The sequence below is a fragment of the Nicotiana tabacum genome, chromosome 11 (assembly GCF_000715075.1).
Source record: "Nicotiana tabacum cultivar K326 chromosome 11, ASM71507v2, whole genome shotgun sequence".
NCBI lineage: Eukaryota > Viridiplantae > Streptophyta > Magnoliopsida > Solanales > Solanaceae > Nicotiana > Nicotiana tabacum.
This window is the reverse complement of record NC_134090.1, coordinates 11044399-11068288: the sequence shown is the minus strand read 5'-3', so window position 1 is coordinate 11068288 and position 23890 is coordinate 11044399. Positions and strand designations below refer to the sequence as shown.

Sequence of the window (23890 nt, the reverse complement as noted above, 5' to 3'; positions counted from 1 at the left end):
CCGTTGGCACTCAATTTGAACCCCAAGTAATTTACAGTCACGTCAATAGTCTTACTTCAGAGGTATAACATTTCCTGCAAAAGATTTCTATTTTCGAAGTTAAAATCCATAACCTCTTATTAAAGATGAAACGGTACTTACTACTATTATTTTTGGTGATAGCGAATGTCCATTATAATAAAGTCGCATGTCCCATTAAGAATTTCAAGGAAAAAAAAGCTTTAGTTCATGTTATCAAATGAAATTGACCTTGCGGCAACTGGATATAAATAATTATGACTGCATATTAAAAGTGGTCTTTGACTTATATGTATTATATATTTATCGGCTATTTTAAATTTAAATAATTGGGTAGATGGTATTTAGGTTAATTGTCAAATCATCTTTTTATTTTATTTTAAAATCAAAATACTCAAAGAGGTCACTTGTGGTTATTTTTTTAGTTTCTTTTTTGATATCCTCCACCTCTGTATTGAAGGGTTTTAGAATCTCTAATAACGCCTAAAACCCTTCCCCTTACGCGCGCTCCGAAGGACACCGGCGTAATATTCCGTCGGAGGCTAATTTAGTCTCCGGTGAACATCGCCGGAAATACGCCGGTGTTAAGATGTTACGAATAGGTTCAACTCTCCGTACAACACGAAAGCTCTTAAACAGAAATCTCCACTTTCAGTCCCCTATTATCGCCGGACATGTAGCTCCGGTACATCACCGACGGCAAGAGCTCCATCGCTTTGTTCGGCGTTGCAATTATAGCAGCACTGTTGGTAATACTTCTGCTTCCGCCTCATGTTTTTCCACTTTGAGCAACAACAATAGCTCAATAACTTCTACGGCACCTCATGCTGAGAGAGCTCAGGAAAATGATAGTCTTCGATCCGATGTATCGGAAGTAGAACCGGTGGCGGTGGAGGAGCAGCGATTAAGTAGTGTAATGGTGGATGCTTATTTAGCAATAGAGCTAGCATTGGATTCTGTAGTTAAGATATTCACTGTTTCCAGTAGTCCTAATTACTTCCTTCCATGGCAGAACAAGTCCCAACGTGAAACTACCGGCTCTGGTATTTTTATTTTCTTTCATTTATTTTCCAAGTATGTTACTCTCTATCAGTGTAATGCTTCCTTTTTGTTTTTACTAGGCATTTGGTTATTGTGAAAATTTTACATATATTGGCAATTCATTTACTAAGGAAGCCTTGTAAAAAGGCTATCTTTTATGAAGTTATTGTTCATTGAGATAAATAAATTGCTGTTGTCCCAAGGGCTGCAAGTATTAGATATTTGTTGTCCCAACGCCAACTAGTTTAGGATTGAAGCATGAAATTATTGATGTTGTATCTCCAATTAGTTTAGGATTGAGGAGTGTTGATTGATTTGTTGTGGAGACTCGATTTTGGAAGGTTAATTCTCTTATCTGATTTTTGTTACAAGGTTGGGTTTCGATTCCCCACTTGTAATCCCCTCCCCCATTTCCCCTTTCCCACCCTTTATGTGTAATAGTTTCTTTTTCTTAAAAGAAGAGAATACAGAGCTCATATCAAGTATCTGACCTACTAAAAATTTAAGAGAACATAAAGCTTACTTTTGGATTTTGCATTCTTAAATGTTATAGGTTTTGTTATTCCGGGAAAGAGGATCCTAACAAATGCTCATGTTGTGGCTGATCATACATTTGTACTTGTAAGAAAGCATGGTTCTCCTACCAAGTATAGAGCAACAGTGCAAGCTGTTGGTCATGAATGTGACTTGGCTATTCTGGTAGTAGAAAGTGAAGAATTCTGGGAGGGCATGAACTCTTTGGAGCTTGGTGATGTTCCATTTCTCCAAGAAGCTGTGGCTGTTGTTGGTTATCCTCAAGGTAATTTTTTTTTAATCAGCAGTTATCCTCAAGATAATTATTTTTCTTGTAACTCATTCAAGATGTAATGTAACCCCCGCCGCCCTATTGTTTGTGTGATATACAACATTCATGTTTTCAATGGGATGCTATACCTATTCGAAATAACTATATAATTTTCAGAAAAATAAAAATAACTGAGTTGTTGATGCGGTGTCGAGTTAATATGAAATTCACATTCTTCTTTTCGTGTTTTAAAATACAACGGCAGATGAATCACAATTCACAAGTGAGCTCCTTTTATTCATGTTTTCTCACGAAATCAACCAATCAGCTACACCTCAATCCAAATCAATTGGGAACAACAGTATGAGTACTATATATATTTCACTCCAATGGGGCTCTTTTTATTCTACAGTTCAAATAAATTAGGCTAATATCATTTGGTTGATTGGAATAGGAATACTTTTTTTATGTGTTTTTTTTTTTGCGGGGGGAGTGAGAAATGCATGTGACATTCCTCTCTGCTGAGGACGTTGGGCTCCCCTTTACCATAGTTTTCAGCCAATTCAATTGACAATTTCCTTCCATTTATCAAATCAAATCCTTTTTTTGATAAGGTAAATTGTATTAATCAAAAGGGATAGAACTCCCGCGTACAAGAAGTATATAAAAAGTAGAGAATTTACAACAGAACATGATTCTCTACAAAAGAAGCCCAATCTTCCATACACGTAGGTGCTATATGGGTGCACCAGAATGCGATTAAAGATAAAAGACTATTCCTAAGGTGAGATCAAATCAACCTATAAAAAATATGTGCTTCTTTTCTTGTGGGAACACAATGTTTCCTACTTGAACTTACCTTTAGAGCTTCCCGGGCTTTAAGCTCGACAACGTTCACTCTTCCATCTTTAGCTGGTCTATTCTGCACTCCCCAAGCAGCATTTGTCCGTCTGAACATTGGAACAGTAACGGGAAAAATTCCCCACTCCACATTCATAACAGTTACCAGATACCCTCTGCTGAGCCTTTTCTTATCTCCTCTGCTCAAGTCACTTATAGAATGCCCATGACTATTTTTCACTTAATTAATAAGTGAAGGGGAGGGAAGCGAGGCTTAGCGAGCTTTATAAGGCCGACCACTGCTTAAGCCGTTGGCGGAGAAAGCTCGAAGAGCTTCCCTTCATTCATTACTAAGCCAAGGTCCCAGGTCTCCGAGGCAGCCTGCGCTTTTTCGAAGAATCGTGCACCTATGGGCATACAGCCTGGTCCCTTTTCGCCAGAGCTTCATGGGCGTTGCCCCGTTCCCCAATCAAATGTTTGGATGTAAGCTATACTCCGCGAGAGAGTGCAGTGTTTTCTCGAATTCGGTGTACCCTTTTCGAGGGCTCATACGAGCAGTGAACAAATAAGATCCAGAAGTGTGAAAAGGAAACTTTCATGGTGTATTTTGTTTCTCTCTGGTGTCAACTAGGCGCAAGGTTGGATATTTGTAGCTTGCATATACTAAATTCTCGTCTTCAATAGTGCAGATCCTTCTTAATCTTTTGTTGACATCTAGTTATATTTTTGTTTTCTTCAGTATACTATGTTCTCTTTTTCTTTCTTTACTTAATTGTATGCCGCAAATACCTGCACCTGAGGAGTTCTCTAATAAATTTAATTATAACTTTCGCTTTTTTCTAGGGGGAGATAATATATCTGTGACAAAAGGTGTTGTCTCAAGAGTAGAACCTACGCAATATGTACATGGCGCTAGTCAACTATTGGCAATACAAATTGATGCGGCTATAAATCCAGGGAATAGTGGAGGACCAGCAATTATGGTTGACAAAGTTGCTGGAGTTGCTTTCCAAAACCTCTCTGGTGCAGAGAATATTGGGTAAATTACAATTTTATTTTGTTACTTTGTGTCTCTGTAACTACTATACAGATTTAGTTCCATTGCATCATTTATTGCTGGGTCTACCATATATTATTTAGTTAAATATTGATGGGGTATATTCTCTAATATCCACTTGCATCATCACAAAATTCAGTTTTTTCTCTCCTTTACCTGAATCTGACTGCATGTTATTCTTCCCTTCACACATGTATTCTCCTGCAAATCTTCTCTTCCATTTTTCTTCATCATAATATTCAGATTTTTCCCTTCTCGCAGTCCTTGTTCATGCATTCACAAATTTGAAGCTTGAGTTTAGCCCTTTGGCTCTAGCTTCATAATATTATTCTTTTCATCTCAGAGGGGTTACAAAGGATTACATATGTGGGAATGCCCGAAAGCTTTTAGTTGTGATGACATGCAGTTGATAAGGAGATTTGGTTGATGACATTTACTAGTTTTAATCAACATTTGTTTAGCTTGTGGGAACTTTTAGTTGCTCTTAGACATGAGATAAAAATTATAGTATTTCACACTATGATTTCGAATAGCGGTCTCGAATTCAAGTTCATTCTATTTCAACTCTTCCTCAGTGCTGCAAACAATCAAATCTAAACTTATACTCTTGATTAAACAATCTACCTAGGAGAAAAACTGTTTTAATTGGAAAGGAAATTTACAGTGTGCATGGTTGGCCTTACAAGTTTTAGTTCTGTTTGGATTTTGCAGCTACATTATTCCTGTTCCTGTGATAAAGCATTTTATAGCTGGAGTAGAAGAACGGGGTGAATACGTTGGGTTTTGCTCTCTGGGCTTGTCATGCCAACCTACTGAAAATGCACAAATTCGAGAGTACTTCCAAATGCAGTCCAAATTGACAGGTGTGCTTGTTAGCCGAATCAACCCACTTTCTGATGCTTCTAGAGTATTAAAGAAAGACGACATAGTCCTCTCATTTGATGGCGTACCCATAGCAAATGATGGAACAGGTAAGACTTTCTCTTATTGCCTTGCTCCTCTCTATTTCTTGTGATTGTTATGTGTGACAGTTAAACTAGTACAACATTCTTCTTCACAGCGTTTTCTTACATTTTATGGCACATGCATTTTTCTTTCTCTGAATGTTTTGTGACGTAAAATGACGGATTTGGATGAAACATGGATGTGATTCTTGCCGTAGAGGCTCTTGTAGGCAGGCCAGCACAACTAAAAAGTATTCATGTCCAACGTGCAACTATGAGTAACATATTAATGACCTCCTTTTGAGAGATGGAAAAGCCTAGAGTCTAGTCGTTTTTCATTCTGAGTTTCTTCTCCTGCCATGTGAATAGCTGGTAATTATACCGGAAACCAGATAAGTGGGTGTGCAGGATATGAGAATTGTAAGGCTAGAATAACTTATTTTCTGTTAGAAAAGTTTGCCCTTCTGCATTTTGACTAAAATGCATGTCAAAATTAGCAACCTTATTTCCATGGACTAAAGTTTTGAGATTGCTTATGATCTGCAGTTCCTTTCCGAAACAGAGAGAGGATCACATTTGACCATCTGGTATCTATGAAGAAACCTAATGAAACTGCTGAACTTAAAGTCTTGAGAAATGGCGAAGTGCATGACTTCAAAATCACGCTTCATCCTGTAAGTCACTTTTATTTACCCTTCATAATTACACTTCTATTAACCCTTCATGATTAATTGTTGTTAATGTGATATCTCCCAGTAATTTTTCAAACTTCTGCTCATATCCTGGGTGCATGTAACCAAACGAATGGATCGAAATCACTGCATCTACATTCTACAATTAGAATGACTCTGGTAAAATAACTTATTGACATTATCGCTTTGGTAGAAGTAAATTCATCATTTGCACAAGTTATAATATGGAAGTTGAACAATGCATCATCCTCTTTCAGGTGTCTATAGTTGCTCTCATCCAGTATCCTTTTGTCAAATGGAAAACTTAAACAATCTGGTTTTTACAAAAATAGAAAAGATGAAAGAAGCCTTGAAGTATTTGGGGGTGTCACATAATTTACGTAGTTATAGGTATTTTGGTGCGGTATTGGAGCAAGGTAAAATTTTGTTTTGTTAGAAGTATTTTGGTGTGCGAGTGGACCAAGGTTATTTTTTGCTTTTTCGCTCTTGGAAATCTGATGCATAGGAGTACGGTGTTGGGAAGGTGACTGCACTTTTTGCTAAGCCTTAGAGTCAACACTTTATCAACTTGTATGATTGGTAATCTTAAAGGTTTCTCTGATGCTGTGTAACTGTCTACTGTATCTAACAACTAGTTAACATTATGCAGTTGCAGCCACTTGTTCCAGTTCATCAATTTGACAAGCTTCCGAGTTATTTCATTTTTGCTGGTCTCGTCTTTATTCCATTAACTCAACCATTCCTTCACGAGTATGGAGAAGACTGGTATAATGCCTCACCCCGTAGGTTGTGTGAACGAGCACTTCGGGAACTACCTAAGAAACCTGGTGAACAATTCATCATCCTTTCTCAGGTATCTAGAGTTTCTTATCCTTCCGTCAAATGGAGAACTCAAATAATTTGATCTCTTATACAAATAGAAAAACAAAAAAGAAAAAGGATGCCATGAAGTTCCGCCATAATTTCACATGCTAAATACATACCGAGACATACAGAACTGATGGCGGATGGTTCTATCCAATGGGTAGACATTGTTAACATATTTAGATATTTGCGGCTAGATTACCTTTTCTATGTTTCTGCACTTTACTGTTGGATTTTTGAATCCACGCCCCTTAAGCAAGATGAAGGAAAGTCTTGGCGTAACTGGTAATGTTGCTGTCATGTGACCAGGAGGTCGAGGAGGTCGTGGTTCAAGCTGTGGAAACCAGCCTCTTGCAGAAATGCAGGGTAAGGCTGCGTACAATAGACCCTTGTGGTCCAGCCCTTCCCGGACCCTGTGCATAGCGGAAGCTTAGTGTACCGGTCTGCCCCTTAAACCAGATAAAGCCTCATTAGTGGCATGGTAAAGGCCCTTGAACTATCAGATAGAAGAATAACCTAACCTTATTCATAGAGACGGAGCTCTGCTTTTCCTTTAAGATTTTACTCACATATCAACGCACTATATGCTGCTAATATGACCTTTTGCAATTAATTAGGTGTTGATGGATGATATTAATGCTGGTTATGAGCGCCTTGCCGAGTTGCAGGTAAAACACTTGTTGCTTCTATTACTTCGTTCTCCCTTAAAAGACAAACATAAGGGCGACTTTTAATTAGTTTCCTCTATGTTTTCGGGGAAATTTTGAACCGTTTTGTATAGGTGAAGAAGGTTAATGGTGTAGAAGTTTTGAATTTGAAACATTTGCGTCAGCTTGTGGAAGATGGCAACCAAAAGAATGTGAGATTTGATTTGGATGATGAGAGGGTGATTGTTTTGAATTATGAATCGGCAAGAATAGCCACATCGCGTATATTGAAACGCCATAGAATACCTCATGCCATGTCTACTGATCTTACCGATGATGAAAATGCAGCTGAACTTCAGTCGGCTTGCTCAAGCTAATTTTTGTATTACTTCTCTTCACTATTCTTTCCAAATTTTTGCTATTTATATATCTTTATGGTTTATCCAAAATTATGTATTATTACCTTTTTTTTTGTTCCCACCCGCTGTTCGGTACCATTTTGGAGCACGACTATATCTAGACTCGTAAAGATTTTTCTATACCTAAGGCTCGAACCCAAGACTTCTGGTTAAGGAAAAAACAGTCTCATCCGCTACACCACATACTTTGGTAGTCATGTATTATTACTTTATTATTTTATCTACTACTTGTAGAAGCAAAAGAACTTGGGGTAGTAGGGGTATTTTGGGAATTGCAATTGTTTTTGCTTTTTGGGGTCAACATGTGTGTTACAGCTGACATGGAGGGTGTTTTCGCTATTTCAACGAAATTTGTCCTTTAATTAATTTGTACTTAACTGTTTTAAGTGTGTACATTTCTCTTTCTGGACAAACAACCATACCTTATTGCATGTCCCTTGAACACGTGTGAACAATATGCTGAACCAGTGGGCCTAATTTAGTTTGATGTCTCACGCGTTCAATTGTCTTTTTCAAAGCTATTTTCCCCATGTCGGCTCCACCTTAAATTTATCAGTTGGGCGCCATCTCGGGTGAAATTTAAAAATAGTCAAATTTATAAATGGTAATTAAAAAATAATTATAATTTTAAAAGTAATCGAAATTTAGTTAATTTTTTATGTAAAGATAAATCTAAACAAAAATATTGTTCAAATTTCAGAAAATATTCTAGTATAATATATTAGAGTTTTAATTTTTTACATGTAAACTTCCAGCATAATATATTAGAGTTTTAGCATAATATGCTGAAAGTTCATACACAGGTAGAACCGTCAAAATGGGCTTAGCCTGTGAGGCCCGTCCAACCTAGCCCACTATTTGGGTAGGGTTGGACTAGGATTTTTGAGCCCATTTAAAGTTGAGGCTTATAAGCCCGGTCCAAGTCAGCCTGCTGACCCTTGAGGCTTGACCGAGGCTGGGCCTGGGCCGGCCCGTGGGCTAAAAATTAACAAATTAATTAAATACTAAATATTTAATATTTAAAAAAGTAAAAACTAAAAAAAATATATTAACTATAATCTCTATTCCCTAACCCTAGATTGCTCATTTGCCCTTTCATATCAATTAGAATTTACATTTTTGACATGCATGTAATATGACAAAATTAGTTTTTCTTTTACCTAATTAATAGCGAACTCGAAAAGTTTTAGTTGGCCAATAATAATTATTTTTCAAAAGAAAATATTACTTTAAGTGGCCAATGATCAGTTTGGATTACTTTAATATACTATTAATATTTAAGCTACTCTTTAGTATAGAAAAAGATCAATTTTGAATACACTAAAAAAAAAGCGATTGACCACTAGCAAATTTCAGGAATTTTAAAATTTTTATGGACTATAATAATGAAATCAGCAAATGATATTAATCCTAAATTAAAAAATCTCAGCATTTAAACTCATTGAAGCAATCCCTGAATCTGAGGAAAATGAAAAAAAAACATTATAAAAATATTCATGTAACTTTAAAAAGAAGAATTAGAGATATAGAAAATTTGCATTTCAATTACGAGATTCCTCATCAAATATCAATTTTTTGTACGCTCTAAGCAAACAGAAATTATCTACATGATTAATCGACTATGTCACGAAAAAATATTTAAGGATTTAAAGAAATTTTTTTTAAAAAAAATAAAATTAAAGGGTCGGCCCGTCCTAGCCCGCGACCCTCTTAGGGCTGGGTTGGGCTGGCCATTTTAAGGCCCGTTCATGTGGCAGGCCGGCCCGTCATAGCCCACCAAATTTAAAAGCTCGCGAGACTTGGGCTGGGCTGAGCTGGCCCGTTTTGACAGCTCTATACACAGGTGCACCAATGCTTGAACTTTCTGTATTGCAACAAATCAGTGGTTATTCTTCAATAACTTTGTAAATACTGACTATTTTTCATTTATCAATTCGAAAATTGGCTAGCTCGTTCTATTTTCAGCACCATCACTCCATCAGTCTCACACGTTCATCAGCAATGCCCTTTTCGAGTATAATGAGCTACTAGGCTCTTCCTAAAAAGTAAAACGTGAAAATTTAATTGATGGAAAAACAAATAAAAAATTTTGAGAAGTCATAGTGGACGTTTGGACATAAGAATTGTAAAATTTTGGAAAAGAAAATATTTTCAAGTAAAAAAGTATTAAAAAATTAGAGTTGTGTTTGAACATGAATACAATTTAGAACTATTTTTAAACTTTTGTGAGTAATTTGAAATGAAAATCTTGAAAAAATAATTTTTTGGAGTTCTCAAATTTTCAAAAATTCCGAAATTCAATTTCAAGTGAAATTTAAAATTTTCATGGCCGAACACTGATTCCAAAAGAGTAAGGTTTCCGAAAAGTAATCTTTTTTTGAACGGTCCCTTAATAACTTAGACTAACACTTCACCGATAATATTTACTTCGTTAGCCTTAAACCATTGATAAATTTACTGATTAACACTAAAAAGATGAGAAACTTACACAAGTGTCCCAAATAAATCTCAACTTACCAAACTCTAGCCATTAATCATAGATTTACCAAAACTAGCCAACAAAAATTGAAAAATCAAATAATAGGGTTCTTTCTCTCAAAGAATCACATGCAAAAATCACCTTCCATATTTTTAAGCGTGATTAGCAACACTAGATACAAGACGGAAAGGAAATTTTATGGATGAGGTAGCAAATAAGATGATGAAATACAAAAAATATATACAATATTCCAAAAATCTAAACAAAAAGGAACTTTTTCAATGGGTATAGTTGAAATTCATTGAAAATATATAGATAAGTCAATATACAAAATTTGAGGAAGATTGGAGGCGATTTGGACTAGTTTTGTATCAAAATTCGTAATTAAATCGAGTTCAAAAAAGTCTTCTGCGACACATGTATCAAACATGTATCACGCATGTATCTCACACACAGGTATACATGGATATACATGTGATACACAATAGATACAAATATGATACATATGTGATACATAAATGATACACAGTGTGATACACATATCATTTTTTTCATGTTCAATTTTTACCGAATTTGCAATTCAAACCACCTCAAAACTTTACCAAATCATCCCCAAACTGAGATTCAAGCTCCTTAAGTTGTGTCCAATCTATTCCAATAATACCCACTCAAAACAAAGCAAAAAATTAATTTTTTTTTGCTACAAATAACTAATTGGCTAATTTGACTAATAATAGTAATATTTTATCAATTGGCCAATTTTTATAATAAACTACCTATAAATTGACATAGCTGATAATTTCCCTAAAACTAAAAAGATTAGTGCAACACAACTCCAAAGCCAATCTGCATATTATTAAGGGTCGTCTGTTTAGAAGAATTAGGAGAAATCTAACAAGAATAAAGCTCCTCTTAAAATAACACAAAGTTTGATTGATTAGGAAAAATAAATTTCACATAAGTAATGCACTTTTTATTTGATTGTATAAGAGAGAAAAGTTCGTCCCAATATATGATAGTGTCTGAATGAAATTGGGGTCTAAAAAAAACTTTTGAAATTTGTGGCATAAAATAAGACATCGATATTTGTGTTGGCTATAAATTATTTCATTAGTGTATACGTAGACCTTACCCCTACCCTGGGGTAGAGAGGTTGTTTCCAAATAGACCCCCGACATTCTTTCCTTCCAAGAACTTTCCACTTTGCTCTTGGGGAGACTCGAACTCACAACCTCTTGATTGGAAGTGGAGGTTGCTCACCATCAAAATAACCCCTCTTGTCTAAATTATTACGAAATATAGAAAGATAATATTTTTTAGTACTAACAAAATAAGAAAGAGTGTCACATAAAATGGGACGAAGAGATATCATTTTATATGAGATAAAATGTGAAATAGAAATACTCATCTTAGAGTTAAAAAAAGGACAAGCTAATTACTACAAACCTATATTGTAGGGTTCGTAAAATGTTAATTGTGCTTGAAAAGCAAATAGAACAACACAAGTATTGTTATTTAATGAACTAGGATTGAAAGTGCCAAATAAGAATTTATTCCATAATAACACACACTATATACATAATTGTTCTTCATATTTCGCATTTGTACGTTTTTATAATTTTGATGCTATGTTGCTTTCAGTGTTGCAGCAATAAGTAATTTATGAAATAGAAAAATTATTTATTAATTAAAATATTATATATAATATACAAAATAACTTATTTTGGAACGTGCTTTATTATATTTATGACTATGTATAGATTTTATGTTATTTAAGGAAAGTCAAATTTAATAATAAAGATATATGTAGCGGGGAGAGGTTGGTAATAAATCTATGTAAAAGGGGAGCTCCTTAAGTAATGTTTTTTTTAAATAGTACATAAATAGGGGAAAATAATAAAAGCCAAAAAAGGAGAAGATAAAGAGGATCTTTGGCCAAAGAGAGGTGTCAACTCATCTCCTATTGCCCCGGTGAAGTTTCTTCTTTAGGTATTCCAACCGTTACTTAATTTAGAAACCAAAAATCACCTCTTTTCACCTTTATTTCTCCCACCTCTTCAGTTGCAACCATTATTAACACAATGACCCTATTTATTTATTTCCTCATTACTATAAGGGGCGAAGCTACTTTGGTTGAAGGGTGGTCAACTGATCACCCTTTGCCGAAAAATTATACTACATATAGGGTAGAATATTACTTGTTATTGATTAAAAACAGATTTTGTACATCCTTGAATTTTTTGGCTTCGCCACTGACTACTATATTATTTATTTCTCCTCCTAAGATCCCCCTCTCTTCCTTCGTAATTTTCTACTGTTTTTCTTTCTTCTTTCCTACTTCATCGATTGTAGATAAATTTCGTGTCTTTCTTGTGAGACCTTTTTTGTTGAAAAGATTGAAAATTGTATAATAAATTGTTACTATCCATCTATGTTATTTTATTTCTTCCACTTTTCGTTGATCTTAGTCCGGAAATATTGTAATTCTGAATTTTGAAGCCTTTCCCTGATTAAATTACAGAAAATTAGACTATCATTGTGTTTAGTGTATCATAAGTTTCTGATGTTTTCTTTCTCTTTTTTTTTTGCTTCACTGATTTTAGTTTACTGTCTTTTGCAGGTTGATTAATGTTATGTGTAATTGCTGTGTTTGGATTATTTTGTTTATAAGGATGTTGTTAAGTCATTTTTTAATTTGCATTTTTTTCAGCAATTGCAATTTGAAGGACATCTAAGTATATCATGAGGAATAATAATTGACGCATCATTATATTTTGGCTGAAGTTTTGATTGATAAAATAAAGTTTCATCTACAATTTTAATTTTATATGAGAAAGAAACGATGGTCAATTAGCTTTATATTTTTGTCATTTATTTTTATTAGTTCTCTTTATACCTAAACTATATAAAAGGATCTAACAACAAAATAAGTTTCTTCAACTATTTCCTCATTTTTCTGTTTTCTTTTCTCTTCTCATATTTCCTTTGATTTTCAAGTAGTGGTTGAAATTTGTGTCTCTATAAAATAAATTTTTGAGTAAGCTGTAGTTTAGGAGAATTTTTTTGAAGAATTCCTTGCTATGGATTCTGGTCGATTTTGTAGTGCCCTGTGGAGAATTTTTGGTTAGTGTTGGAACATGGAGAATATAAAATACGTTATTATCATGCATTTTTTGACCTCTTATACCTTATTCATGGTCATAATTGATAGTGCAATTTTGTTAAAATCTACTGCTTGTATACCTATCCAATAAATTTTTTTGTTGTGACTTTATTTAGAGATGGTGTCAGTATTTTTTATTTATGAATTCTAATTCACAAAACTTATTGGGTTTTAAAATAAAAATAAAAGAGGTAAGCATTGGCAAAAATTGATAGGAGCAAAATGTCTATATGTGAAGAGTGTTAAAATGGAAAACAACTTCTTCAGATTTTACGAAAATTAGCTGAAGGAAAATAAAGATAAACACTAAATGCACACCAAATATCATGTACTTAAATGCTTATAGAAATATAGAACGACAGTGCTATTTAAAAGATATAACCAAATATATGTACTATAATAGGTAAAAATATTATATAAGGATTATAAAAATTCTAAAAATATTTAACGGAGTTCTAAAATTACTAGAAAATATTTTTCTTTATAATTTATCCTTCTCCTAAAACAAGAAGAAATTAAAATAAACTATTAATAGAAAAATAAAACTGAAATCCAACTTTTTTGTACCAACAGAAAAATAGCTAATTAGAAAATGACTATTAAATGAGAGAACAAAAATCAGGTGTGTACGATGAATAGGTGTAGGCTTGGAGGAGTTAGGACGAGAGGATTTAACAATTCTGTAAGTATTCAATCATTTATTATATTTTTTTTTTACTTCTATCCAGGAAAATGTGTTTTAAGACTTCTAGAGAGTGTATCGCCAAATCTCTTCCAAACACATTTGGAAATATTTTAGAAGTATGGATGGTCATAATAAGGTAGGACGAGCAATTGATTTTTATCCATATTTTTATTTAAAAAACAAGAATGTAGGCAACAGACTATATGTCGGTGTTTACTTGCCTATATTATCGTTAGTATGATATCAATAGACATTGACATTTTTTTTTATAGATGAGATTAATAGTTCTCACAGTTTTTCTTTGTCTACCTCGATCCAATTTAACAAAAAATATCTCAAAAATCTATGAAACTGTTTACAAAATAATCGCGCGAAGCGCGACAAATTTAGCAGTTTGATAATAAAGACATATGTAGCGGGAGAGGTTGGTTATAAATTTATGTAAAAGGGGAGCTCCTTAAGTACTTTAGAAATTACAAAAAAAATTGGATAAACATGGTTGGATGAAATCGTCGATGCTGAAAGAAATTCTTGAATTATCAAAGTTAATACAACCTCCACAGCTATTGATCATACACAACTGAAAAAAATAAAAACTTCACTTTCTTAAAACAATTCAAGCGTTCAAAGCACCACAAAAAAAATGAGAATAAGTAATAACGAATCTTAGTCTTTCCAATCAAACGATGAGAATTTTTTATAACCTTGATTAAAAAATTAGTATATAACTTTCACATCTAAAAAGAATACTATTATAGTATATTCATCTTTTGTATTAATGAAATTATGTAATTTAAAAATAAACTAACATAAAGGACTATCGAAGGATTGCTCACATATAATAGTCGTTGGGCCCGGGCTTAGCTCGGGCATAACCTCACTAGTTGAATATTTAGGGGTCGAGTGGTACGCGGGATAAGGTGGAATAAAGTGTGGTACTAAATTTATACTATGTAAGGTTGACAATACAAATTTGTCGCGGGATAAATTTATATTGTCAACCAAATATAGTATAAACTTAAGTCCTGAATATTTCATCTTATACCACCTTATCTCATCAAACTTGGTATTATTTTATCCTATCTTCCAGGTGGGATGAATTAGTCTAGGGATTATAATTTCAGGACTATAATCCCGAAATCATTTAGTTCGTGTACCAAACGACCACTTAGTCATTACTTGTACTGAAGAAAAACAGTTAACCATTTTACTTAGTGATTTGGAGAAAATGGGAGGAATGAGATTTTTTTTTTTTTGACAGAATAAGAAATATATATATATAAATGCTTAAAGATGTTAGAGATATTACAAAACCATAGAAATGCCTTCTAAGGCATTTTGATTACCAAGTTCAACTAACTTGGTACATATACTATCCGAAATTGTTCTCACAATATATGTTCCTTCTCTATCAGAACGAACTATAGATTCTACTAATGGAAGGGAACCGTAAAGTGAGTTGTTTTGGTGATGTTGGACTGACTAGAAGCTTTCTTTGCCAAAAAGTGAGCTACTTTATTGCTTTCTCGGGAAGTTATGCTTGATTACCACCTTATGCAACCGGAGCATTAAAGGGAGGAATGGGATTATGGGAATGACAAATTCAACTGTACTCCTCTATGTACATATTCTATGTTTAATTAAATAAATTAATTTTATTAGCTTTTTTCGGTATAACAGAAATTGTGTTTAGGAAAAAAAATTTAGCAGTGAGATATTGAAGGAAGACCAAACAACAAGAGAAATTAAAGACCAATAGGAGAACGTTGTTTACGGGCAACGAAGGAAAATTTGAATGGTTATCACCCTTTGAATTTACAGTTTAAATAGCCAAATTCCCTTTCAGAAAACAAATATCCAATCTATGTTCTTTTAAGCTTTGTTTCCTTATTTCTTTTCTCTGGTTCTAATTTTGGTTTTTCGATTCAAAATAAAACCAAGTTTAAAGAATCGAAAAACCAAAAGAAAGACGAGAGAAAAAAATAAAATAATGAATAATAGGTTGAGGTTTGTGTTAGCAATTTTGCTAGCAATTCCTTGCTTTTTTGTAAATGGAGAGGATCCTTATTTGTTTCACGAATGGAAAGTTACATATGGCACCCTTTCTCCTCTTGGTGTTCCACAAAAAATCATTTTAATCAATGGCCAATTCCCCGGCCCTAGAATTAATGGTACATCCAACAATAACATTGTTGTCAATGTGTTCAACCAGTTGGACGAGCCGCTCCTTTTTACATGGAACGGCGTCCAACAGAGGAAGAACTCGTGGCAAGAAGGAACCCCTGGTACCAATTGCCCGATCCCTCCGGGGGCTAATTTCACCTATCGTTTTCAGGTCAAGGATCAAATTGGAAGTTACTACTACTACCCTTCCACCGCCCTACACCGCGCTGCTGGTGGTTTCGGTGGCATAAGCGTCCTTAGCCGCGCGCTGATCCCTGTTCCGTTTGATACCCCTGAGGATGATTTCATGGTCCTTGTGGCTGATTGGTATACCAAGAGCCACACCGAATTGAAAAACTTGTTGGATAATGGGCGCGCTCTTGGACGGCCACAAGGTGTGATTATCAATGGAAAGAGCGGGAAAGGCGATGGTAAGGATGAGCCAATGTACACTTTAACCCCTGGAAAGACATACAGGTTCAGGTTTTGCAACGTTGGCATGAAGGATTCTATTAATGTTAGATTCCAAGGCCACACCATGAAACTTGTTGAAATCGAAGGTTCTCACACGGTGCAAAACGTGTACGAATCACTAGACGTCCACTTGGGACAATGCATGTCTGTTCTGATAACTGCTGATCAGGATCCCAAGGACTATTTCCTCGTGGCCTCCACGAGGTTCACCAAGGAACCACATGTTGCTACCGCCACAATCCGTTATGCCAATGGCAAGGGACCCGCCTCGCCTGAATTGCCTAAGGCACCAGAAGGCTGGGCCTGGTCCCTGAACCAGTTCCGCTCCTTCCGTTGGAATTTGACCGCAAGCGCAGCTAGACCTAACCCCCAGGGATCTTACCATTATGGTCAGATCAACATCACGCGCACCATCAAGCTAGTGACTTCGGCTGGCAACGTCGATGGCAAGCTTCGCTATGCCATCAACGGTGTCTCGCACGTGGATCCCGCAACACCAATTAAGTTGGCTGAGTACTATGGTGTTGGTGACAAGGTGTTCAAGTATGACTTGATCAAGGATGATTATGAGCCAGCATCAGGGAAAGAAGCACAAGATAAGATCACTCTTGCACCTAATGTTGTCAATGCCACTTACCGCAACTTTGTGGAAATCATTTTTGAGAACCATGGCAAGAGTGTTCAATCTTGGCATTTGTCTGGTTACTCCTTCTTTGCTGTTGGGTAAGTATCTCTAATAAATCTAAATACTTGAAATTTCTTATATTATCTAATAATTACTTTGGATTTAAGTTATGTATGTTTTACACTATCAATATAGTTTAACCTATTATAGCCTCTTCATCCGAAAATTATAAGAACTTCGGATGAACCAATTGATACTTACGCGCGGTGGAGGTGCACCTTTAGTTATTTTATAGTTAACCTGATTGTGTTGACGATATGACTCATAACGATATGACCTATGTTGTGCGGACTTCCAAAATGTTATCGCACCCATGTCGGATCCTCAAAAAATGCACTATTTTTGGAAGATCCGATATGCATGGAGAGTCCGAGCAACATAGTATGACTAACAAAAGGTAGTGTTGAAGCGTAAGGGAATGAAGGGGGTTACGTTCAATTGAATCCCCTCATCGGAAAATTATATTGTGCAAGTAGGATGACTATAAATTTTTTCTTACATATATACACTGTTGAATCCACTTGAATACGAGATCTAGGTATACCATTTTTTGGCATTTTTCCAAATTTACTTGTTAGAATTTCTGGTTTCGCCACTAACGAAATACATGCGTGACACATGCAGGATTGAACCAGGGAGGTGGACCCCAGAGAAGAGAAGGAACTACAACTTACTTGATGCAGTGAGTAGGAACACAATCCAAGTGTACCCTAATTCATGGGCAGCTGTTATGACAACTCTTGACAATGCTGGATTATGGAATTTGAGATCAAATTCATTGGAGAGAAATTACTTAGGACATCAATTATATTTCAGTGTCCTCTCTCCAAATCGCTCAATTAAAGATGAATACAACATGCCTGACAATGAGCTTCTTTGTGGTCTCGTTAAAGACATGCCGCGTCCTACTCCTTATAAATCTGGTTAAATTTAATTCATTCTTGTGAATTTTAAAAAAAATATATTTTGTCCTTTGTACTGTGATTTTTTATTGTACATTTTTTGAGCAAAGAAAAAACAAGAGTGAGTATAAGTTGGAGAAGGACAAGTTTTTAAGTCCAAGTGAAACAGATATTTTTTTGGTCTCTTTCTTGTGTAAAACATAATTTTAGTTTTGAAATGAATGTATTATTTGTTCTTAATGCGTTCATTTATAAATAAGAATATAGAGATTTTTGTCTTTTCTCTCTATCTTTTTATTCTTTTTCTCGATCTAGTTACTAAGATTATTCAAAATTGAAGGTTACTTACCCCAATGTCTAAAGCTCTTGTCTTACCTCAATTCATCTTTATCAGATTTCCTGTTAAACATTTTAATAATATTGATATAATGATATAAAATAAAATAAAATAATTTAAAGTTATTTTATTTATAAATAAAATACCCAATATAAAATAAAATAATTTAAAGTTATTTTATTTATAAATAAAATACCATATATATATATATAGAGAGAGAGAGAGAAGGTATTACATAAATGGGAGAACTTATAGTGTCAAGGGCATAAGAGATTTTTTCGGTTGAAAGTTAAAAAATTTGTCCAAAGTGACTATTGTGATAATTAGAGCAAAGTAAAATAATTTTACGTACAAAAGAAAAAAAGTGATTTTTTGGTAGTGAATACAAAACCGAATGAATTATTTATAACCAAAAAAAGTGACTTCTGGGTATGAATATAAAGCGAAACGACCACCCTGAAAATTACTTTGTTTTCCCTTGTTCTATATTTGTTTATTGAGAAATTTTCATAAAACACTATCTTTTAGTAGTAAGTAGTCATCTATAGATACCATTTGCTATATTACGGATTATAGATACTTTGATGTGGTTATAAGATGTATTTGATGTATTTAAGCTATTGTATTCATGAATACAGTAGAAAAACTAGGCGTGAATCAGGGAAGCCCAGCTAATCAGTTGTTGTATTCGAGTGTATTTGACTGTATTCATGGAATGAAACATGGGATTACAGCTTGACAAATTATTGTATTCGACTGTATTCACGACGTGAAATATGGGATTACACTGTTTTTAAAACGGAAAGTAAATCAATTAACATAATAGACTCCTAATATAACTCAACAAACTCAATTATAACACACAATTTGTATTTTCAGTTATAAAAAAGATTCTCAACCGAAAAATACCCCAAAACATAGCAATCTTCAGAGAAATTAAATAATAAATCTGAATACATAAATTATATTAATTAAAAAACTTATGAATACATTCATGGCATATAGCGAGACAGTGAATACAATTAAATACATATAATACAGCGGGATACATTGAAATACAATGAGAAAAAAAAATAGTGAATACAATGAAATACATGGAATACAATGAGACACATTGAATTACAATGTAAAGGGAGCGGGAAAGATGGGCAATAAGGGCGGAGAGGGATGTGGCGGTGGTACGACAGTCAAGGGAGACGACACGGTTGTCACCGCCGGCGTAGCAGAGGGATTTATCGTGGGGACGTTGTGTTGAGTTTCTTTTTAATATAGAAATGTATTAAAAAGAGGGTGAATGAGAAATGAAGGGAAATGAAAATTTTGAGTAAAATTTTAAGTTTCCCTCTCCTTTTAATGAGACATTGTCCCTCATTGGTAGCGGAAAAGGAGTTTGGTGGGTTTATATACAAATGCACTCCATGTAGCTCTTAAAGAGTTAAGAAGAAGGCAAGTCTCGCGCCGTCGTCGTCGCTCGGCTCGGCTACGGCTTCGGCTTCGGCTTCGGCTTCGGCGGATTTTGGTCAAATCATTGATTGATTAATTTTTTGGACCAAATTTATTTGTTAATAGTGAATATTAACGTAATATTATCCGTGTTTGTAACAGATGTTTTCCAATCCGTGAATATTAATGAGCAAGTGCTCATTCCACCATGAGTAGTGCTCCAGCCACCATTGCCATATTGATTGCTCCATTAGTAAACAGCCTGGTGCTCTGTCCACCATGGCCAAGTGCTCCACTTCATGAGTGGCAGCGTGTCCATTTTTAGCAGCTAAATGCACTATAAATAGAGGGTGCAATCAACCTGTTAAAGACACACTGAAAACTTGAGAGCAATTGATCTTCTCTTCACCAAGAAAACTCAACGTTAGCTATACTTTGCACTCCTTCCTCTCAGATTTTCCATACGAATTTCTGACTTCTCTTCCCTTGTTCTGCATTGTTTTAAACTACTAAGAAAGCAACAGTAAGTGTGATTTGTTGCCGAACTTTGTGTTCGCTGAAACATTGGGGTTTGAAGTACCGCTACACCAGTGTGTAATTCGTTCTATCCTGGGAGGAAATAATCCATAACCTTGGGTACTATGAGGGGATTAAATTCCTTAAGGAAACACTGTGAATTCAGTGGGCTCGAATTAATTTGTGTTTCATTTATATCATTTATATTTACGTTAATAAGCTAACGTTTTAATTTCCATAATCATTATTTTACAAATACAAGAGGAACAACACGTTGAACTATATACCCACCGTAGCTGCATAATCATTGCAAGTTCTGAGACTGTCTTCAAACATAAGTTTTTGCTTATAAAAAGTTTTTTTGCTTTCTGCAACTTTGAATCTCATCTTCAAGTACTTTCACATACAGAATTGGAACAACCATCAATCCTAACAATTCTGCCCTACATAGCTTTAAACTATTCCAACATTTAAAACTAGCCGACGAGCGATTGAGGTTTGCTCTAATAAATAAAACAAAAACACCAACAGAGATAAATTGGTCAAAATTTTCATCGTTGCCTTCACTTTTTATAGTCCATCGCTGCCTTTGCTGCAGAATGACTCAATTGCTGCCTCACCGAAAGAGAAAGAAATTCGTGCCCTTTTGGTGGTCCATCGCTGCCTCAGTGAAAGGGAAAGAAATTCGTGCCCTTTTGAGATTGAGCATCGTATGGGGAAGAGAATGAGATGAATCAAATAGAGAGGAAAAGAAAATAGTGTAACTGAATAGCGTATTTAGTGGCTTAGGGCTAGAAGGTAACCAAAATTAAATATTTTGCTATAAACCTTAAAATGTATCTATAGAATATAATTTTTTTTAAATGGTATTTATTTAAAATAAATAAGGGGTTAACCTTTGCTATAGGAGGTAAAAATTTCTTGTTTGTTTATTTACTGGATATTTGGTCAGCTTCATTTATTTTCTTATAAATATTTTTATTAGCATGTCAAATATTCAAAATTAAGGATTACTATAATGTTTTGAATTCTATCAAGAGACTCGGTTTTAAATGAGAAAGTGTGTAAATACATGCAGACAAGAACAATATATCCTATCATTTTAAACTGCTAAAAGTATGTGCATCTACCAACAAAAAAAAACACTATGTGTGATAGCAATTCTTAACCATATTTAAATTCAGCATTTCATAAACATCATAGATTCAACTTATTTTTACCAAAATAAAATCCTAAATCTATTATTCAGAAATTGATGAAGCTCTAGAGATGGTTAATCCCCTCCCAACCCCTCCCCCCCCCCCCCCATATTCCAGATTTTATAAAATTAATTTCTTTGTTGAAAACATCCTCCCTACCTTCTCAAAGTAGAGTTGTACAATTTTTTCAACTTTTTTTTTTTTTTGAAAACATCATTTGAACTATTTTTTTCAGGTTCCCGAAAACTGGTTTACAGCAATTTTTGGGTAATTTTTTTTGTTTCACTTACAAAACTTCAAGTTTTTTTTCAAATAAAATGCATGTCCAAACTCAACTTCAACTTCCAAAATATATTTTAAACACAACTTCAAAAACTCTTTTTTTAAGTTTCGACCGAATATATATCCAAACGCTAGCTTAATCTCTTATTATACTCTTGTCACATTCTAGTATTTTTGATACTTTTATGTTACTTTTCGACAAAAGATTGTTTGCACATATTTACAGTACTTAGCTTTTTTTCTTCTTTTAACTCTTCAATTTACTTATCTCTCTCTTCTATCATAGTCCTAAAGAGGCATTTGTGCTATTTGTATATCATGTTCCTGTACCATTTAAAATTTAAAAAAAATAACTTTTTTAGATATTTTACGTGTAAAAGTAAGTTTTTCATATATAAATAAAGAGGTAAGATCATAAAACTAAAAACAAATTTGTAAAGAGCCATAAAATCAATAAAAAAAAATTAAAAAGAAAAATATATGATAATTCAGGAAAAACTTGTGTTATCTTATAAAATAATTGTAAGAGAACCTCGTGAACATAGGTTTGAGAAAATATTTAAGCAAATAAACGTTTTCTCTGCATATATATGACATTAACCTTTATCTTGCGCAGTTGCAACAAATGTAAAATGTTATAAAACATAAACATCAATCTAGACTAACATTGTTTATACTAAAACAGATTTAGCCCTCATTTTGAAGCAACATACAACCGTATAATATTGCTCAAGTATCTCCGCCTGTTATATTTATATATATCATATTAATTTTATGATCTAGTTATAAGGCAATTTACGTATCACAAAGACGGATGAAATATATATAAGATGCTTACATACATACTAAAACATAATAATACATTGAATCAATAAATACAAAGGGCTAAGTGCAATTTATAATAATTAAGAAAAATGACATTGTATAGCCACTCTCAAAATAATAGTCGAAAAAACTATATTTTTTGGTATATATGAATATTCTGTATGTTATATACAGTCAAACCTCTCTATAACAGCCTCGTTTGTTTCGAATATTTTTGGATGTTATAGCGATGTGATGTTATAGAGAACATATATTATAACATAATATGAAGTTTGGTTCGGGAAAAGCTTGGCTTTTATAATGAAGTGTTGTTATATATAGGTGTTGTTATAGAGAGGTCTAACTGTACAAAAATTATACACATTTTATACACTTTTCCAGCTACTGAATGTAAATTTCTGGCGCAGGCTAAACATGATAATATCCCATGGTTGTCCAACGGGACGGGACGGGACATGACGAAATTAACGGGACTGGATGAGACGGGACGACATTTAAGCGGGACGGTGGCGGGACGGGACGAAACGAGACGGGAAAAATGGGATGAAACGTTCGTCTCATCCCGTCCCGCTAACAAACGGGATGGGACGGGACGGGTTCGTGGGCCTTAAGTGTATTTTTTTTTAAAAAAAAATGTCTAGTTTTTTGAAAATTACTATGTTTTTAAAGTTTGCAACGACTAGATTTTTGACTTATTTAATAAACTTAAATGTTATTTTGTTAAAACGAAAATTAGAAAACTAAGTAAAGAATTATAAAATATTAAAGCAAAAAACTTGTAATGAAATATTCTAGTAATTATAAATTTATAATAGAGTTATAATTTATTTAATATAATTTCAAAATATTAACTATTAAGTAACTAAGACAATTCATAAAAAAATTCAACGCTTATAGCCTTTTATTTTATTAATGGAACTTTTAAATCTCAAATACAAATATAATTCTTTTGAAGAGCACCTAATCTACGCATTCACCTTCTAGGAAAGGTTCTGTTTGAACTAGGCCTCTTAGTAGCCATTACAAATTATGATACTAATATTTGTAAGCTCCTATATAGCTTCTTTGTAACTTATCAATAATATCTCTCGGACATTGTTCTGGAATTGGCAATGTTGATTGATGTTCTATGAGCTTCATGTCGTCATCGGTCCCAGTGCTAAGTATCTCATTGTATTTTTCTTCTTTCCTAGTGTTTAATTTTTCAAAACCAAGATTTCTTCTTTCTGCATTAATCCAATCTCTGAATAATACGGAAATCTCTAGGTTGTCATCTGCTAATGAATGTCTATGATCTCCGATTTGAAATATTGTTGCGCTAAAAGCATTCTCCGGTGCTAAGAATCAAGTTCATCATCAATAGAGGAATCAAAACATGTTATATCATCCATATCTTTTCATAGAATTTCTACTCTAGACTTAGAAGTAGAA

The 23890-nt window shown here is 34.0% G+C and overlaps 2 protein-coding genes across 3 annotated transcripts; both read left to right on the top strand.

Moving 5' to 3' along the window:
• Positions 1 to 467: 467 nt before the first annotated feature.
• LOC107780969 (protease Do-like 10, mitochondrial) lies at positions 468 to 7336 on the top strand. Of its 2 annotated transcripts, XR_001646931.2 has the most exons (9): positions 468 to 1061; positions 1613 to 1858; positions 3527 to 3722; positions 4452 to 4711; positions 5231 to 5358; positions 6026 to 6229; positions 6550 to 6721; positions 6858 to 6908; positions 7022 to 7109. XR_001646931.2 is itself a non-coding variant. In XM_016601595.2 (8 exons), exons 1-8 carry the CDS (start codon positions 608 to 610, stop codon positions 7262 to 7264), a joined length of 1782 nt encoding a protein of 593 aa, XP_016457081.1. In that variant the 5' UTR covers positions 468 to 607; the 3' UTR covers positions 7265 to 7336. The 2 variants fall into 2 exon arrangements, 1 of the variants encoding a protein (XP_016457081.1); XM_016601595.2 differs by lacking the exon at positions 6550 to 6721 and having other exon boundaries at positions 7022 to 7336.
• Positions 7337 to 15495: 8159 nt separating this feature from the next.
• LOC107780962 (L-ascorbate oxidase homolog) lies at positions 15496 to 18138 on the top strand. The gene is made up of 2 exons (XM_016601587.2): positions 15496 to 16993; positions 17580 to 18138. Exons 1-2 carry the CDS (start codon positions 15624 to 15626, stop codon positions 17881 to 17883), a joined length of 1674 nt encoding a protein of 557 aa, XP_016457073.1. The 5' UTR covers positions 15496 to 15623; the 3' UTR covers positions 17884 to 18138.
• The last annotated feature ends 5752 nt before the right edge of the window (positions 18139 to 23890 follow it).

Coding starts and splice junctions, on each gene's coding strand:
- LOC107780969 (XM_016601595.2), top strand. CDS start 608: ATGTTACGAATAGGTTCAACTCTCCGTACAACACGAAAGCTCTTAAAC. Junction 3,723..4,451: donor TCTGGTGCAGAGAATATTGG/GTAAATTACAAT, acceptor TGGATTTTGCAG/CTACATTATTCCTGTTCCTG. Junction 5,359..6,025: donor TCAAAATCACGCTTCATCCT/GTAAGTCACTTT, acceptor AACATTATGCAG/TTGCAGCCACTTGTTCCAGT.
- LOC107780962 (XM_016601587.2), top strand. CDS start 15,624: ATGAATAATAGGTTGAGGTTTGTGTTAGCAATTTTGCTAGCAATTCCT. Junction 16,994..17,579: donor TACTCCTTCTTTGCTGTTGG/GTAAGTATCTCT, acceptor TGACACATGCAG/GATTGAACCAGGGAGGTGGA.